This window comes from Rhea americana, unplaced genomic scaffold (genome assembly GCF_003343005.1).
Source record: "Rhea americana isolate MKP2758 unplaced genomic scaffold, rheAme1 scaffold_224, whole genome shotgun sequence".
Classification (NCBI taxonomy): domain Eukaryota; kingdom Metazoa; phylum Chordata; class Aves; order Rheiformes; family Rheidae; genus Rhea; species Rhea americana.
The window spans coordinates 39309-58896 of NW_028186340.1; the positions used below are offsets into that span (position 1 = coordinate 39309).

Consider the following 19588-nt stretch of genomic DNA (forward strand, 5'->3'; position numbering starts at 1 on the left):
CTTCTAAACTCACAGTGGTGAAGTCTGGCAAGACTAGTGTAAGAAGGAAGCTAGTGGAAGGATGGAGAAGGGGAGAGGGATGGAGAAGGGGAGAGGGGACTCGTGTAATGACTGTCTTGGGAAGGATCTAGTTTTACTCTGTCCATGCAGAGTAGCAGTGTGAGAATCCCCTTCATGCTCTGACCAACCTCTCTTGATGACTTTGAAGTACTCACAAGGACCTATGGGCCTGACCTCCTGTTACTATGTTAGGCCAAAACTCTAGCATGGAGATCATTGGGAATGACAAGAATATAAGGAACATCCTCCTGCATCTGAGCTACAGTCTCTGTAGCCATGGTTATGTCTCCAGCTGTGGAAATCGGAGATGCTGTTTAGGGGGAGCTGTGGAGCCTGGCCACTCTCTGCAATCTGCTTGTACTCCCCAGCACCCACAGCTGGGGGTTAGAAAGCACATCTCTGTCTKTTCCCTCTAGTATCTGTTTATGGACAAGTTGTCCATGGATTTGTCTAGTCACTTTTATCCTGTCTGATACTCTTTGCCTTTACAACCTSCTGTATCAGCGAGTTCCAGAAGTTCACTGCCTCAGTGCAAGGGAGTACTTAACTTCTTTCATTTCTTTTAAACCAATATCTTATTAGTTTCACTGAATAATCTCTAGTGCTTATATTGTTGATTTGGTGAACAGCAGTTCTGCATTCAGCTTAGCTACCACCCACATGACTTTGTAAACTTCTGTCAGATGCGCCTCAGCCTTCTTCTCTCCATACCAGAGCTCCGGTCTTTTTTCTTTCTCCCCGTAAGGCAGCTGCTCCATCTCCTTGATCATTTACTTGTTATCTCTGTTGTTTCTCTCTCCACTACCTCTGTCTTGAGATGAAGGACTAGAACTGCACTGGTGYTCAATATGTGGACACCCTTCTTGTTAGCAGTCCCTGCCTGATGATGCCCAAGATTTGTTTGGTGGTTTTGCCTGCTGWTGCGTGTTGAACTGATGATTTCAGACAGCTGTCACTGACTTAGATATTTCCTGGGTTGTAATTGCCAGTTCCAAGTTTAGCAGCATTTAGGTGTGGTTTAGACTAYTTTTCCCTAAATACATGATCTTTATCTATGTTGAGCCTTGAGCGGGCACTTTGCCCTCTCGAGTTTGGGAAGTTCTTYTGGAATTCCTCATCATTGGCACCACATTCAAAGAGCTTTGAGACATCCGCAAACTTGGAGATTTCACTGCAGTCACAATGAATCATGACTGCTACGTGACTTCTGGGTGGAGAGTAAACAGCAGGTCAGCAATGAACAGCAGCAGGGGAAAAGGAATAGCACTGCACAGCACCTTCCCTATTTTGGAAACTCGGTGTCCTTCAACAATTATCATATGGTCTGAACTGTCCCAGACTTACGCTGCTGCATGAATTCGCCTATCATTGAGCCTTGTTGGGTGTATTAAAGAATCAGTTCACGCTTCATATAACTAGGGTTTATACCTTTGCAAGTAAGATACTAGTCAAGGGGTACCTTGCACTTTGTAGCTGACAGGCAAATTGATCCCAAAGGGTGTTCTCTTTAAAGCAGTTATATTTAATATATAGGCAGTCTGAGCGTGATTGAAATAGAAATTAGGTATGACAGTCTCCATCTACTTTTGCCTTTTATTTGCTGGCATTATATTACAATCATTATAATATAATAAAATTGTAATAATAAGGACCTGTAATCCTTGGCAATGTGATTAGTTCATTTTGCAGAATGGAGAAAGCAAGGCACAGGGATATTTTAACCAAGTTGCCTAAAGTTGTAGAATTTTTTTTGCCATCAGGAAGATGACACAAGCTCTCCTCAGTCGAAGTTCTGTATGTGTCCACTGTTTGTCTTTTGTTCAAAGACGCATCTGGCCATTGGAAATTGTGCTAATGGAAAAGCATTTGTCTCCTTGTAGGAAAACAAATCCTAAGCTGATGGAAATTTGCATTATTATGAGCTTGTTAATGAATTCCTTCGCCTGCTCATATCAGTGCTTGACAAAAAGCAGGGATTCAACTGTATATTTRCCGTTGGAATAAACAGTTCATTTTCAATTTTGACCACAATGGTAAATTGAAACACCCTAAGCAGTACACAGCTATATTTTTTGGCTCTGGCTTTGGAGGCTGTAACTATTGTAATACACGTCAGCAGGGAAGGTTTAGAGCAACATTTTCTGATGCTTGCCTGGAGGCATTAGAAGAAACAGTTCCTCTACTCTGGCTGTTTTAAATCCACAGCACGTTAGAAGTCCTGATTTGAGAGTGCTTGTGTGCAGCAGGAACTACCTTTTTTTTTTTGATACCTTTTCCAGCTGGCGGGTTTACGTGTGCAGCCGGGAGGGTGAGGTTTGTGTGATGAGCAGTCAGATCGCTGTGAGGGAGAAAAGACGGAGTGTCACTTGCTGCCTCTCTGGTGCTGCCGCCCCGAATGGCTGGAAAGTGAAGTCGTCTGCGTTGGTACAGAAGCTCTAGATGGCAAAACCCACTGAATCAGAGAGGACAGGGTCACTGTAAAGGTGTGAAATGGCAGCAAAGGGGCAGCAGGTTCGTCGCTGCCCCACGGCATCTTTGTGTTCGCTGGAGCCCTGGCTGCAGAGGCCTCCCGGTGCGGGAAGTTGGGCAGGCTGGAGGAGGGAACAGGCATGTTGGGGGTGAAGGAGGCCTGAGCAAGACCTGCCCACAAGCAAGTGAATATCTTGGGGATCGAGGAGCAGAAAGTAGAGCAGGTCTGAGAGTTATTCTCAGAGTGGGATCAGTAGTCCCTCAACAGGGAGGAACAAGCTGCCTCTTCTCTGTCCTTGTACTACTATGGGCATCAGTGCTGGGGGCAACAGGCTGCAAGCGCCGTGCGTTTTGAGAGGCCCAGACTGTACATGCTGCACATACTGCTTGTGATTTTTGGCGGTGAAGATTCAAGCCCTTCACCTGTGTTAGTAGTCCAGATATTCACCCAAAAAGCAAGGGCCTGAGATTGCATACAGGTCTTCTGAGTGGCTTTCACTCCTGCCCGAGGCAGCAGGCTGGCCTGCTCAGTCCTGTTCTTCCTCAGTCCTTCCTTTCTGTGGTTTTCTCCTTCTGCCTCGTTTTCAGAGTTCGGCAATACGCCAGGCATTAGCAGCGCTCTCAGCTGATACCCTGTTTGGGGGGAAAGGGATATAATGCTCTGCATTTGATTCACATTGAACACGCGATGCGTGTGAAAAGTCTGAAACTACGGGTTTAGGTGCAGATTACTAGAAACGGCAATCTTGTTACCACATTGCAGCTGCAGATTACAAAGTGACTACAGGAGTGTATTTTAGTTATAAAATGCCCTTATACTTTATAATGAGCCCCAGTAGAAGCATTGTCAGCTGGTAGTAAAAAGTTTATCCAGAATATTGTTCAGTTCAGCTTGGCCTATACTGCCCTGTTAGCTTTGCATAATGCTATTCAGTCTGAGAGGGAAATGTTTAACGCAGAAGATGTATGCAGGATTTCGTCCATGCTTGAGGAAAAGGAGGGTGGTTAGTGTGAGCTTTATCCAGGTAGAGATTTACGTCGTATTTGTTCCAGTTAGCAGGAGGAGATCATGGAGTTTTAGCATGAATCATTTAGGGGGGAAATTATTTATTGTTATATAATATACAAACAGTAGCTTTAATATATTCTAAAATTGTTCCAGTTAGCAGTTTTTATCATTTAATTAGCTGTGACATTCTAATTTGAAAGTGAACAATGCTAAGTTAGAGCAAATCCTCAGAATTTTGTATTGCTGCCTCCTAGTCATAATGGTACTTAAAACACAAAAAGAGCCCCGGTACAGACTCAGAGGCTTGGTCTTGCTAGAGCTCCCCATGCAAGTCACTACTGAACTTCTGAATGCTTTCATTATGGGACCATGTGTAGGAAATAAATCAGATTGAATTCTGACTAATTATGTGGATGTGTATCAGACATGTGGATGTAACTTCTTGGATGTTAGTGGAAATGAGAGTAAAGTGTTGATGCTTTTGCAGTTTCCTACATTGCCTCTTCTCTGAAGCTGGTTTTGATACTTATTTTTAGCCATCGTATCTGATTACTTCCTTCTGCAGCTCCTCCAGCTTTCTTATTTTCTTTTCTCATGGTTTTCTTTTACCATCACAGTGCTATTCAGGAGTTGATTTATTTTTCTCCATGTAGATTTTTATATTCCAATTATTTTTCTTGCTTGTCATCAAGCTCATGTTTGCATGAATTATGGGGGCAAGGTGGCAGTGCTAGCCTGGCTTTTTTGGCTCCCTGCACAAAGGTCAATATCCAGAGAGTAGAAATATTCAGGAAACTGGAAACATTATGGCTTAATTTTTGGCTTTGGACATGAAACTTGTTAGGAGCTTGTTAGGGTTGTAATTGCCCTTTAGGAGGGGAATGGCCTGACAGAGCATTGTGTACCTGGAGATTTAATCTTTGGCAAATTTATTGACAATGTAATTCGGGACAAGCTCAACTTGTCCAAACCTATGCAGATGTTTCCTGCCGCTCGGTCACGGTGGGGAGCCCGCGCAGTGGGATTCAGGGACTGTTGAGTTCCCGGCTTTTTTGTTTCGCACTTCCCGGCACCCCTATGCAGCGAGGGGATGTAGGGCACCGTCAGCTTCTCCTGGGATGGTGGAGGTGAGGCCTTATAAAGCAGTTCTGGAAATCTGCCTGTAGAGGATTAGCTGGTTTCCAGAGGGTTAATGACTTCTACCCCCTCCCCCCCCCCGCTTTTTCTTAGAAAATTAAGAACCATTAATCTCTGCATGCGGAGGCCTATGACATTTAAAATATTCAGTGCAGCCAGTAACACTTTATAATGACAAGGTTGTGATTTCTGCATTTGATCATGAGTGATTTATGAAAATGTAGTAAGTAGCAAAGCACGGTTCCCTTACGTCTTCTCTCTGTGCAGACTTATGAGCTACATATATATATATATATATGTGTATATATATATATATATATGTGTGTGTGTGTGTGTGTGTGTGTATATATATACATACATATATATATACACACACACACACATATATATATGTAAAAGGCCTTGCAAAGTTGCTCCCGTTCCTCTGGCGAGTTACACTTTCCACGCACAATCCCTAGAAGAATGCGGTGTATACTAAGATGAGGGAAGTGCATGAGGTAATTCCTGCATTTAATTTAAAAACAGTCCCCTTCATCTTATTCTTAACCCTTCAGGAGCTGTAAGAGAGGCAAGCTGAAACTGCAGTGTGGCAAACCAGAGTGTGCAGGAGGTCCCACTATGTGCGTTTAGTTCTCCTACCTCRTGGCAAATGACTCGGACCTGACAAATTTCCTCATACCTGAACTGGCTTTTCTTGAACCAGCAGCAGTTCTGGTCTGCAACTGCAAAGACAGACGTATGCGTGGAGCCATCTTTCTCGATGCTTTTGTTTCCTCCCTGTTTTTCTCATCCTCTGGTTCCTCTGTCTCCCCAGAGTTGCCTTTGCTCTTCCCTTCTCCCGGGTGCTGCTGSTTCCTCGCCAGGTATGACGGTGCTGGGGAGCGGGCTCCTGAGCCRCTGGCACCTCAGTGCACCTGATGCCCAGTGTGTCCGTGGAACAGTGCCCACGAACAGCCTTTGCTAACTTGCAGCACTGATGGGTGTTCTAAACCATGTGAACGTTCCTCAGGTCACTTCTGGAAAGGTGGTGTGAGCTCCCAAATAATGTACCTGTGCTGAAGTGTTGCTTTGGCTAGGGATGCTGGCAGGAGTACTGACCCTGCCCTCCTGATCAGCGGAGAGGGGCAGGTGTCTCAGCAAGAGTTGAAGATGACTGTGCTAGAAAAGGATTGCGCTTTGGGTGGTGCAGGCAGTCCCTGAAACGAATCCTAAACTTGGAAGAACTTGTTTGGCTTTTTGCAGCTTGTCAGTATATAGCAAAATTGATGTTACCTCTGTGTTTAAGAATGCTAATTAAGGAACTGAAGGCTTAGTGGAAAAGATATGGATTGTTTGTACTTACGCTAGTCTTCTGATAAATTTGTCTTGCTTGTCTTGCTTCATTTTTTTTTTTTTTTGCCCTTTCCAAGGACCAGTGCTTTCTCCTCAGATTCCTCTCGTCCTCCTTTGATGTAAATTTTTCACATAGATCTGAGAGTAAAACTTCTAAATTTATCCAGAAATTGCAGTTTGAGTTTTCAAAAGTGATTATTGATTGCAGAAGTGGCAACTTATGGACATCTGCCTTGAGATACCTTAGGTGGGAAACTGATGCTTGGAATGTACTGAGCCTCTGCCACCTGAAAAATCATGTTTGGCTTGGATATTTCAAGTAAGGTACCTCATAATATGTCCAAAACTACTAGTCTGTTTTAGAAATCTAGGCTTTTAAATTCCCACAGGAATAGAAAGTGGAGAAAAAAGCATGCATGTTATCCATTGCTSACATTTTTATTAAAATCTTTTAAGGGAATGACAGATTTCAGTGAGTTCTTACAAATCTGTTACACTCTGCCATAAAATTCCATGAAGTATCATGTTAACTCTGCAGAATTCACCTTTACCTTTAGATTGTGAGGTGGTTTTGCTGAAGTATGATTGCTTAGAAACCCCTTCCTCCTTCTGTATTTTTTCCAATATTTCACTTCAATCTATGATTTTCTTCATTTCAAAATCCTGTTGTCTAACGTAGTCCTGTTGAAATCAAGTGGAAAAACGTGTCTTGGGAATTCAGTTGGCTGCTACGCCACCGGCCACTGTGCGCGGCTGCCTCTTGGCATGCCAACCTGAGAGCCAGAGGTGCCTGCACCGAAGTGTTCCTCATCGCTTCTGTCCGGGAACCAGCCTCGCTCAGCCTTGCTTAGTCACTTTGCGTAGTTTAACTCTAGTTTCATCGCTTGGGTTTCTTAATGAGGTGAAGCATAGCACAGCGTGCCAATAACCACAGAGGGCAGCGTGCCGTTACAGCTGATCCAGCAGCTTAGGCCAAAGATCATAAGTCCGCCTTTTCCTCATGGGCGCTTGATCGTTTCCGTGACATTGTGTCATGCGTTCTGCCCTCAGTTACTCCCTTTCATGCGTCTGTTGTAGGTTTCTTCATTCATCCATTGCTTAAGGACATAGTAAGCTCCATCTGTCATTAGCGTTGTGTATCACTTTGTCATATTTGGATGTTTCCTCGTCCGCRTTATTTTGCTGTGCCGTACACTTCCCATGGCTGGTACGGGTCAGGCGGTACGTGTCCTGCTTCAGTTTGTTAATGCTCAACTCTCTGCTTTAACTACCACTTCATTACTCCATCGCCTAGTTTTAAGCACTTAACCAYGTAAGCAAATCAGATCCTTTTCTACATATTTCAGTTCACGGTTCTTTGTTTCATTGCCAGTGGACTGCAGCTGGGATAGATGGGCTTCCTTCTTTTCTAAGCCTGTGTTGCTGGCACACCAATTTTTGTACTGGCCTTGACCTCTAGTGCTTCTTGGCCTCTGCCCTTTTGCCTGCATAGCATAAGAAATCTAGTCTTCTGAGACTTCTGTATTACAAAAAAAAAGAGGGTTTTCTGTGGATGGTTATTCAAAGTTTCCAGTTAGACTTCCAGGGAGAATAGCTTCACTAGGGTTAAGTTAATCTTTGAGAATATTCCCCTATGGCCTCAAATCTCTTAGGTGAGGTCCGTAAAAGCTTTTTTTTTTTTTTTTCTTTTTTCCTTTTTTTTTTTAATGTAAAAGTCTAGAGGAAAGCATTAGTCAGCCACTTCATAACACTGACAGTAATATTAATATTTAAAGAGCAGGCCTTTAGAGAACTGAGCATACTTTCTTCTTGTTGGCTTCACTGGGAGCTGGGAAGTCAGTGCTTRGAACCTATGGGAATGAGTCTAGCGAAACGCCAGACAGCTTTTCATATTTCAATCAAGCATTGCATGGTTGGCAGGATTTTCTTTTACTTGATACCTAATAACTGGGTTGCCTCAGTTCTCGTGAGAAAAGCTCTGTTTGGATTTTCAGTGTACGATAAAGTTGAGGGTGTGTATGTAACTGGAAAGGCCCTGTTACCATGTCTGCATATCTGTAGTTGTAAAACATGATCTATGGCAGCACAACTTTAAAATTTGGTGGCATCCCAGGAAGCATTTAATTGCATTTGTGCTTCATTACAAGGCTGTCTCATTTTCGGGAATTTATTTTAGCTAATTAGTTGGAAATGTCAGACTAGTATTTCAAATGACAGAAACATCATATATTATCATACATGAAGCAATTAACTCTTTTGACAAATATTTATTGTGGTGTCTTCTTTAATTAAGTTTTCAGTGCTCTTAGACATRGAGCAGGTTCTTCCCTAAAAGGAGATCTTCGCAGCACTGATGTGACTAACTGAACTTGTCACTGAAAGAGTTAACGGCCTAAGCATGAAGATATTGTCATGACATGATTTCACAATACAGATGTCTGATATTTTGGCAAAATCCCCTAACAATTGTCCCCTCCAAACTCTGCCTCAGATACCACAGATGCATTACGCTGGAAAAGGTGCATCTCCAGTCACTCCTGTTTTTCCACTGAAACTGTTCACAGGAGACAAAAATGCCATGTTTTTGTGCTACTAAGATAGATAATGTTGAAAAGCAGGCCTGTATATTGATTTTAAAAAAGTTTTTTTTTTTTTTTTTTTTTAACTTGGTTCTTGGGGTTATTCATGTGGAAACATGCTACAAATGTGACTGGTTAGTTTGTCTTAAACAGATAGATAGGTCTTGTAGATGATGTGCCACTGAGAAATAATTCCTGACAGTTATAACTGAAGCAGATAAACAGTTCTGCCAGCTGCCAAATAACACTGTAAAACAAAAGGATTCTGCTTATTGTTTTCCATTTCTTCATGCCTGTCAAACTATTTAACTGAGCAGTACCCATCACATAGGGTCTCTGTGCCATTCTGCTTGTGTGCTGCACTCATGGTTTTTACCTTCTCAATTGCAGAGCCAGCTGTGGTACGCTTGTCCCATGGTGCCACCTCCCCGCTACCGCTGAACTTRGTGTTTGCCCTTGTGAGGACACATTTTGGAAGCACCTCTCTAAGATGTTGTAGCCACTCAGCAAGCATATCAACCTCTATATGTGTTTTATTTTATTTTTTTTTTCAGGCAGAAACAGCACCGGAAAGTGGTCGGGATGGTCCTAATGTGCAAGTCACCTCAGGGCAGAACAACTTGGACCCAGCTGGGACAGGCAGCTCGCAGAGTTTGGTTGCTCCTGCTGGGGTCTCCGCAGGTACCTCAGCTGCCGCTTCGTTCTTCATAAGGTAGTTTTCACCTTTCTGGTTTCTGTAACTGCTAATGGTTGTCAAGTGGTGGTGAAATGCCTTTGACACTTTGCCATGAGTACGATGTGTGGTACGTGCTGCCAGTGGACGCGGAGTCGGGCACTCTGCCCTGGCTGTGGATTCCCCTGGGGAGCAGAGATGTGCTGGTTTTCTAGCTGGAGAGCTCAGCTGGGACCTTGATTGACCAGAAACCAACAATGTGGGTGGTGGGCTCTGCCTAGTCCTTAGGGGATATTTCCACCTGTAACAAATCTGTCATTCAGCAGGTTTCTGTGGAGCATGGCTGGAAAAACAAGGTCTTTCCTCTCAGATCTTGTCTGCACCAGCTGAGCGCCCTCTCTAGCTGTCTGTCCTGCATATGCAGTTGACATACATATGTTCTCAGAAGAAATCCCTCTAAAAAACACTAAATTCACCTTAATTTATTGATGATTRGCTTGACTGGAGCTAATGTTGTTTCTCTTCATACCAGTGCAGTTATTGCATGAGCTTGTGAAATGTTTGCTTGCCTTTTCCAGAACTTGCGTGTGCTTTCTCCTCTACAGTCAGAGGATTATTTTGCTGTTCCACCTACTGTAACTGACTGAGGAAGGTAGTTAACATATAAAGCAAACCCTTGCTCTGTGAACAGATACCACCTAGGAAAACTTCGACTGAGCGATGGCAGAAAAAGATCCATGCACATTTGGATATCTGTTTCCTTCCTATTTATTCAAAATGRAGATCAAAGATGATCATCTTGATCTGTTTGAGAGGAATAAAAAGTTTTTATTCAGTTTTTTRTCCAGTAGCATGGCTTACACATGCAAACAGAAGTTTTTTTCTGTAGCGGATAACAACAGTTGAAACAGTATAAAGCAGTCATTTCTAGCAGGAACCTAGAACATTTTTTTTTTAATTTTGGGTCTTATAATGAAAATGATCTGTTAGTTTTGTTTGTGAAATGTTTGTTGTAATTAGCAGTGTTGATTAAATGCAATACACTCTCAAGCAGATGGTATTTAAAACAACAAAATACAGGGCTTTGTACTTGCTTTCCAAACTCCTTTTTTAATTCATAACTGAACATGTTTTGAGACAATATTGAAAAACGTATGTCCGCGAATGGCATTAAAGTAAAATTTATGCACTGAGAATGCTTATCATGTAATCATGTAGAAATTCCATTGTTTCCTTTTCCTCGATCTTTTCAAATGTTTTGCAACATTGAAAGAATGCCTTTTAGTATAAATTAACTTGTAATCTGACCTTAGAAGGAGCTCAGCTTCCCAAGACCTTTGTGTCTGAGCTAAATCCTGTAGATTCCTTTTATTGTCAGCACAGAGAAGTGGTTACCTCTGGAGGATGACACATTTGATTTTTAAGACAGGTGTCTGAAATTGGTGGAAGCATAGAGCAAGGGTATGGTGAAAAACTCAGTTAAAAAGCTCGCTCTCTCTTTTTTTTAAGTTATCTAGTTAAGGGCAAAAGAATCTACTCCAAACTACCTAGACTGGATAGCAGCATATCTTATATTACTGTATTTCAGATWGTGTGTATGAATAGTCTTATTCTGGTTTACTTGATCTATTTACAATTTATTTCAGTATATGTTTTATGCAAATGTAAAGACTATAGCGTTCCCTGGAGAATCCAGAAAAGAACAAAACCCCCCAGAAATGAGAGAAAGAAATCTAATAATGTCTAATTATCTGAAATAAGATCCAAAACCTTTTATTCACAGTTATGCTTCTGTCAYTGTCAGCAAAACTCTGTTCTAATTTTACTGTGATGTGACAGATCCAGGTTGTCTTTGCCTTGATTAAAAAACTCTTGAAGTCAACAGCAAGACTGCAAATGATATCATTGGACTTTGGATCAGGCCCTGATTGCTTCTCATGAATCTGTCTTTGCCCTGAGTCAATCAGTTTTATAGCTTTAGCAGCTATGTGCTGGCTAAAACATTTTACAACCCATTAGTACATTGCTTATTCCCTACCCATGTTGCCTCTGTTCAAAATTGATTCTCTCTCTCTCTCTCTCTTTTTTTTTTTTTTAACTAAACAACAACACTAGTTGATTTTTTTTTTTCTTTGCAGATAGCACTTTGATTTCTCTTTTTGTGTGTGGTGGTTGTTGGAGAGAGACTTAAGCAAGAAATGACAGCTGATAACTGTTAAAAGAAAATTATGTGAATTAATTCTGTAGTATTTTCATGTTTTATTATGTTACTACTTCATGTGTTGTCTGCATTCATTCTCAGTATTCCTGAGCCTGTCTAAGAATCTCTTGTTCCCTAAAAGAAAGCATTCCAAAAAACAAGTTCAGGTATGACTGTGATTAAACATACAGATTGAAATGCAGAAAATTTTACAAAGGAGGAGGGAGGAGAGATCCATTTAAATCTCTGGCAATCATAAACATGTTCAGCAAGCGCTCAGGTGGGTACCGTTGCTTGCATGGACTTGGCCAGGCTGCCYCATCCCCGTCAGCCTCCAATCCCAGGAAAGGCTCCCTGTCCCCACTACTCCTCTTYCTCGTCCTCCTCCTCCTCCCATGGGGACTGACTGACCCAAGTTTTGGCACTGCTTCTTCCTCCAGCCCTCTGTGCCATGCAGTCCCTGGCGGGGTGGGGGGGGACAGAAAGAGGAGAAGATCTTCAGGAATGTGTCAGAGAGATACTGGTGGGAACTGCGGTAGAGAAGTGGCATTCTCAGGCACCACAAGTATTAGGATTACACCAGTTCCACCTGTTTCAGTTGGTTTTGTTCAGTATTAATGGGCTGCAGATGACTGCCTGTTGCTCTGGCCTTCCCAGTATCATCTCCTCTGTCCCTTCACACCATCTAGCTTTCTGCGTTTTGGGGAAGCAGGTCGTTGCTGCCTCAAATTCCTCATGGCAATATTCTCTTTTCTCTCCTCTATCCCATCCTCTCTCAGCAAACATCCTGAATGAAAGAGAAGTCATGGCACTAGCACTATGATGTGGTCCATATACCCCATGTTTTCTGGACTTTTCCTTATCATGTTTTTCTCTTCAGCTATTGCAATTGCAAACTTTGTGGTGGGGCCACTCTCTTACTCTTGAATTATGCTGAGCTCAGCACATTTTGTTTCTTGTTGCCTGCTGGAATAAATACAAGTGTTATATTGATAATTATGAATATGCACACACGCACATACGTACATASATATATTCTAAAGCATTGCCCTCTTTTTGATCAACTCTTCTGAGTACCTTCAATTTTTTCAAAAGTTCTGTTGTAGAAGGGGCTGTCGTTGGGATTTAGAGGTTGGGAAAAGGCCTATTTTGTCATAGAAATAAAACACCTAGGCAAAAGTGGGCATATATATTAAATTTTAGTGTATTGTGCTGTGGAGTTAGTTGCTTTGGAYGTTAAAAGCTTGGTAGGGTCCTTGTGGAAATTGCACCTTTGGTTTATTTAGCAGCAGCAGCAGTAGGTGTGGAATTTTTCACATGAATAAATGCTTCCAGTCTTGTTTTGGGGAAAYGGCTTTAAGAGTGTTTGCACAGGTCCTAACACTTAGCTTTTGGGCTGCTGTGTTATTTCCTGGCAGCAAATAAATGCTTTTTTTTYCCCCTCACATTAAAACTAGCGTCTTTGTTCAGTGAAGTAGCCCCCTTTGACTTTTCTGTGCTGTCTTGTGCCTGTGAAGGGGGGAGGCCTGTGTGTTTTTTGTTGTAGTTGTGTGGTTTTTCTGTTACTGTAATTTGTTCCTCACTGAGAATCATAGCTTTGTGTTTGTAAGGTCACAGACTCATAAGGCAATACAGAAGGGATTGTGTCCTCACCTGGAAAATAATAACTAAGAGCTGCAGCAAAATGTGTAGCTGGTGATAATTTGCACTCATGATTGAAGATCCTTAAGGTGGTGGTTGCAATGAATGCATTGATTTTGTTAAGAATATATGCAGCCCAAATCCRCATGTTCATCCAAAGCGCTTTCTCATTTGAATGACTTAATTTCTTCAAGCTTAATTACATTCTGCTTTTTTAAAAAATAGCATTTTATTCATTACCTAGAAATGCAGAGAATCTGGAGTGGAAGTGCTAACTATTCAAAATCAAAGCCACATATTATAAACTGGTAGAATATTAGGAAAGTAAATCATTTTTAAGCTTTTATTCCCTCTCACTCTGATCTGTCATAGAAGGAAAAAAGCTCTGATTAACGTATGGCCGTGTCACACAAGCAAATTGCCAGACATTACTCAATGGCCATGTTACGTAAGGGCTACAGGATTTGGCAGAAAATGCATCTTCCGAGTGGGTCAGTGATAGACTATGAAAGCCTTTAAGAAMGCCAGAGCAAAAAGTACAGCATGTGAGCATTAATGTCTGCAAAGAGGGTCCCAGTTTACTCTGCTAATGCAGGAGCAGCTTACTCTCGTGTTCTTCAGATTTAACAAAAACACAACTGGGCYGTGTCCATTGGCGTGGGCTGAGCCATGCCTGGCTGTAGTGCTCCAAACTTTCTACCTGTTTCCAGGGTTTTCTATATAAACAACCTCAACAAACTTTAGATTATTAATGAAAATATTTGAGAATATAGTTATAGAACCATTCTGTGGGCTGCATCCTCTTATGCTTGCAACAAAAAAGCCGAATAAAAAAGCCAGTATAAAGCTGTAATRAGTTGTCAGGCTTTTTGTTAGCTGGGCCCCTGGGAAAGAAAGGAAATATTACTTCCAAGAATAGGAAGGAGAAGGGCAGAGAGGAGGAGGAGGTGGAGCTCAGGAATGGGAATGCACTTGGGAAGAGATGGGAGGAAGATCTGAGCTGTGACAGGATGGGTGAAGTCAGAGCTGGTTGAAAGGAGTTATGTATCACACAAACTCCCTTCTTAAATTTTAATCTCTTTTGCTACTGGATTATTTCCTGTCTGTTCAAACTAGTTTGTCACRGAGTTGCATTAGCTGCCCTAGGACCACTGCCTCCAAAAGCTGGGGAACAGCTGTGTGGTTGCAGCTACTTTCCCTTGCACCCAGCTGCTTCTGTCGGAACAATTTCTCTTTGAAACACAGGACTTACTGGAGGGAAGTTTTTTAGGTTTCTGAATTATTTGCAGTAGTGCGTTGCWGGATTTTGCTACTTTAAAACGATTTAAGTCAATAAATCTGGGGAGTCAAAATGGTGAATTAGACCTGTTATCTCTCCACTCTCTTCATATTCCTGAATGTTTAAGAAGCTGTGTCAGTTTAGGCATGGCATAAAACATTATATGTGATACACTTTCTTCAAGCAGCTTTTCTTAACAAGACATAACACAATCTCYGAGTAATGTAATTGAACATCTTAAAGTTAAAATAAACATAGTGGTCTTTTTCTAGATTCAAGATATTCCATCATATTTAATGCGTCTGAGTTGTGGATTAAAGAATCTAATTACTCACTAATGAGCAGTAATGGTACATATAAACTAAGGGTCACTATCCTATTACAGGCACCTGATGGTTCACTGATAAGCATTTGGTCATTAGATTGACCATAAAATACAGTCAATAATTGAGGTTACTCATAGAGCAGGCACCTTATCAGCTTTAGGCATGGTGGGACAGCTTGTCAGTACTCTGCGTACTGATTGCGCTGTGACTGAGCATATGATTAGGGTATTGAGGCAGTCTGTATCTAATGAAACTGCAGGATAGGCATAGCAATATTAGCACAACCACTAAATGACTAATGTGTTTTTGTTCCAAGCCTCAGACGCTTCAATTAGTTCCAATAAAATGTGATCTACTGTTAGCGGTAGGCAGAGGATTCAGATATTTTGTGTACAAGCTTTCATTACGCTAGTCAGGATTTGTAGCATTTTGGGGACAGATGAAATTTGTGTTGCTTTGCATGAAAAAAATGATAGAAATAATAAAAGCTGTCATTACCACTTTAACTTCATTTTTTCGGTTTTATTTTCACATTTTTTAGACTCAGAAATTCTTTCTGAGGCAATAGCTGGTGCTTCATTTAAGAGATAGAACTGACAGTAGCAAATTAGATATCTACATGTTCTGCTTTAAGATCCATTCATGCACTTCATATAGGCTTGCACAAATAGATCTAAACTTAGAATGTATTCTTTGGCATTTTGTACCATATGGAACATTAGTCAAATAGTCTAGTTCTTGAAGGCTGCTGTAGAGATATTGATTTTATTGTGCTTTAAACTGTTGCTGAGAAAATAACCTCAGAACCTATTTTTTATGATTTTTTTTCCATGAGGAATTTTTCCATGAGGATGCCTTAACTTTCATAAATTATTTAATATAGTGAAGGATGCAAAATGCCTTTTGTCTTTCTGAACCGCTATTCAGGCGTCTGTGATGCGACCTTGGAAAGTAACCATAGAAACATGTTAAAAGCATCAACCAAAAATCTGTAGTTCAGTTTGACAGTGATGCAAATTCTGTGAAAGAAGATTATGATGTATTAGAAACACTTGAGGCATAAATTACCAGTAACCTGTTAAACCTGATTATTCCATGACTATCAGTACTTTCAGAATTTAATACAGGAAAAAAAGCACAAAAAAAATGAAATGTACGTTTTTTAAGTTGCCGTGTTCAAGATATTTGTAGCTAAATCGCTTCAGTCTGTCATTCTTTGCTCTGTTAAAAGCAAGAATTATATTTCTTCTAAGTTCATAATGTAGTTCAGCAGTTCTCTACATTTAATAGCTGTAAACTTTTACCCTCTACCCTGCTGGGATTCATTGGTATCCTGGCTTTGTGCAGAGCTGGCATAATTTAAATCTCTTTGACAGATAAAGTAGATAACTGGGTTATGAGTAAGTAGTTCACTAGAAGGTGAAGAAAATCTGTGACTCATTGGATCRTGAGTTAGACCTTTTAGTGCTGACTTGTGGTAGTAAGGCTAGTTTGTGAGGCTGAAATAGAAGAGCTTAGTTAAGGGTAACCATAGTAAATTCTTGGTGAATGACAAGTCAAGGGAAGAAGCAGAGTTGGTTGTCACAGCTTCCTCATTAAACATAATCCACACCCAAGAAATCATATGTTGAGATGATGGGGAAAAAATTAAAATTGAATTAATTACCCAGAAAATTAGCGTACCAGCTCCTCCCAGTTAAGACCGTCTTGCTGACAGATATGTGCAAAGACCTATGTATGGTTCATCTCTACTTGGCAGTGCCTTAGCAGTATCAAGGGAGATACAAGACTGTTCCAGGGATGTAATGACTAACTAGTATTTAATGCAGATTAACTACTGCTTGGAATATCAACTTATCTTCATTAAATGCCCTGCAGTACCCCTGTTTCTCTTGCTACCACTCAATTACTGTTGGAAGCCCATCTTCTTCCTAACATTAATACATAACCAGGTTTACATCTATATCAGAGACTGCAACATATACATGTAAAGCTAGATGCCAGCACTTAAGGCTGCAGCCCAGCATAGGGAGGATGGAGTGGGGCTGCCCTGTCCTGGAAGAGCCAATCTGGAAATGGCATCCTGCTAACATTAACCCTCTCAAGCTGCAACATTTTCCGCATGCTGGGAGGGATGTGTGAGCARTCTGCGTCTTGGGAGAAAGCTGCAAATGTGGTGAAGCATCCAGCTGATTCAGAGGGAGCTGGATGTTTAATTAGCCTTTTCCCCTTACTGAGTCTCTCCTCTGACTCTAAYGGGTTGGAGCAGCCTGGTCGCTGCAGGGTGTCACTCCATGATGCTGAAAAGGCAGATGCCTTCCCAGCCCCCTTTTCCTTTCTGCACAGAGCTGGAGAGAGCACGATAGCCTTTGCGCAGACGTGCAAATGGAGCTGGAGCGGGTGCTGCTGAAGGGCCTGCCTCGTCTTGCCGGTGCCAGGCTGTGGCTGCTGGAATGTGGTTGCTAGCCATCCCCATGGGAATAACATGACATAGCGCAGCGCTATGCGGGGACAGCAGACCGGGCAGGGTGTGTAGCATAGTGCAGTATCTTGTATCATCTTAGGGCTTTCCTAGTTGCTGTGGCAGCATAATACTGCCTATAATTAAGGACAAACAAAGCAGTGTATGCTTTAGATATATCCCATTTCGTGTTAGCCCATAAGGAGGATAAATTAGAAGATAAGCGTGAATTTAGTAGGCTTTGTTCTTGGAGACAGAAATGACTCTCAGGGCAGCGCATTTAAGAGCAGACCATCATTACTGATATCATTGCTAGTACTGCATCATATGTTTACACAGTGCTTTATCAATGTATGGTAAGTGATGTTGCCTGCTACAAACAGYTCCTCTGTGGAGACTCTGAGACTGATGTGACAAACAACGATCTCAGGGCTGTTGGCTTGGAGAGGGTTAGGGATTGGGGTAAGAACCAAGGAGAAATTATGCAAGGCGTCAGCATTAGGGAGATGAGGAGCAGAGATGTTTGTTGGCATGGGCCACAGAGGAAGTACGGGAGCAAGATGGGCAAAAGGGTCACGCTGGAGGTRGCAAAATGAAGCAAGACGGGAGCCTGGTGCCAACCAGGAAATACAGAAAACCAAGGAAATTGAAAGACAGACAATAAAAGAGTGAGGAGGAAGCCAGATTTAGTGATGTAGGGATCTCATGGCTCTTGCGATAGGACTTCATCTTTGGAGATGCAAAGGGAAGGATGTCCTACGTCTCTAGGAGTTTTTAACTAGAGAACAGTCTGGAGTATTCATGGATAATATTGACTACAGCCTTGAGGATATTCAGTCTTATTTCGCCCTCTCTACTCTTCTGCTTTCCTTAACTTACTGTTTTGTCCCTTACCTCAGGSATTTTTCATATGAGCTGTTCTCTGTTGCCTCGTTTGTTCAGAGCTGAATGCCCCCTCCTGATTCTGCATTCCTGAATATATGGCATTTCTCTCTTTGGCTTCTTCCCATCTTTTTGCCTTTCCTAACTTGTCAAGGGGAGCATTTCTCCCACCTCCCCCCACTGTAACCCTCCCAGTCTGCCTGCTTTTTTGGTTCTTTGACTCCTGACCATCAGCACTGCTTCAGACTCCCCTCTTTAGGGTCCCTCAGCTCGGCAGCAGTGGCAGCTGCAGCTGGTGACTTCGCTGCAGGAKGAGCGAAGCATTCCGTAGGTAAAATGATAACGAAGACTTTCTTGCAGGGTTGTAATTTGACAATTCACACCTGTTTCTCTTAGCTTCATTGCTGACTTTTCAACTCTTCCAATAACATATTTAACTATTTTAATGCTTCATTATGATAAACAGACTTAGCAGTCAAAATAGGAAAGTCAGACTGATACTTAATCGAATCTTTCTTCCTCACTGCTGTCTTGCAGTCACTCTAACGCTCAGTGTTAGAGTGTGTTGGGTGCAGGTTGCCGAGCAGATGGACTTTCAGGCGACGCTGGCCATATTCTGAACTGGCCCATTTTGTTTGCTTGTGCTAATGGCACAAAACGAGACATCTCACATTATCATTTATAATGAAAAATGAAACGTCAACCCAGAATAATACATCAGCATTATAAATTTCAGTGTTTGACCAACTGTGGGATTACTCTGAATGTGCTTTAAAATTCTCTTTATAATAGTGAGTTTTGGCTAAAACTTCCCTCACCCTTCCTGACCAGGGTTGGAAGATGTTTCTTTTGGCAGTGTGTTTCAAAYAGCTTAGCCAGGAGCTAAGTCAGCATCAGCTGCTGCTTCTGTGGAGGTGGTCACCGAGTGATGCTTTATGCTTTGTTGGGCTTTTTTGTCGCTCAGTGGTGGATCTCACTTACTAAGAAATACTGCCCTATGGAGTTTTTACTGGAAGGAAATGACTCAATGGAAGTTAAYTAGCATAAAATGAATCTAATTTTAGTGTTATCAGTGAAGCTAGTTGCAGTCCAGGGCAGGCTTTGGAATATCCTTTGGTGATGTGTCTTGAGCAGGTCTTCAGGAGGTGCTTGTTTCTGCTGAAATTTGAACTTAGCGTTTTGGGGTCAAAAACATTAAAAGCTGTTGTCGTAGCAGGCATGGGTTTGGAGGGGGGCGTTTGGGGGCAGCGTGCTTGCTGCATTGCTTCTCTCCCCGCCAGGAGCCTTTTGGGGCAGGGTCCGTGTCCTCGCCCGTCTGCCCGCAGTGACAGCAGAACGTGTGCCTTACGTTTTCCTGCTGAGCGCTATTTTACGTGGTGCTGCGGTGTCAGCCTGTTACACCTCYGAGAAGAATCGTTACAGAGCTAATGCCAGTTAAATAAATCACAGGAACGCCAGGCTTTACGAAGCCTGTGTGATCCTCCTCTGATTAAAAATACGTCACTGYGTGGGCGTACGACTTCTGTACTGCCGTATTTCC

The 19588-nt window shown here is 42.1% G+C and overlaps 1 protein-coding gene across 1 annotated transcript in view; it reads left to right on the forward strand.

The window, feature by feature from the left end:
* KIF26A (kinesin family member 26A) overlaps positions 1-19588 on the forward strand; it is a 79276-nt gene that overhangs the window by 21401 nt on the left and 38287 nt on the right. The window contains exon 4 of the mRNA XM_085305611.1: positions 9141-9298. Within this exon, the coding sequence (XP_085161737.1) occupies positions 9141-9298 (158 nt within the window). The remainder of the gene's footprint in view (positions 1-9140; positions 9299-19588) is intronic.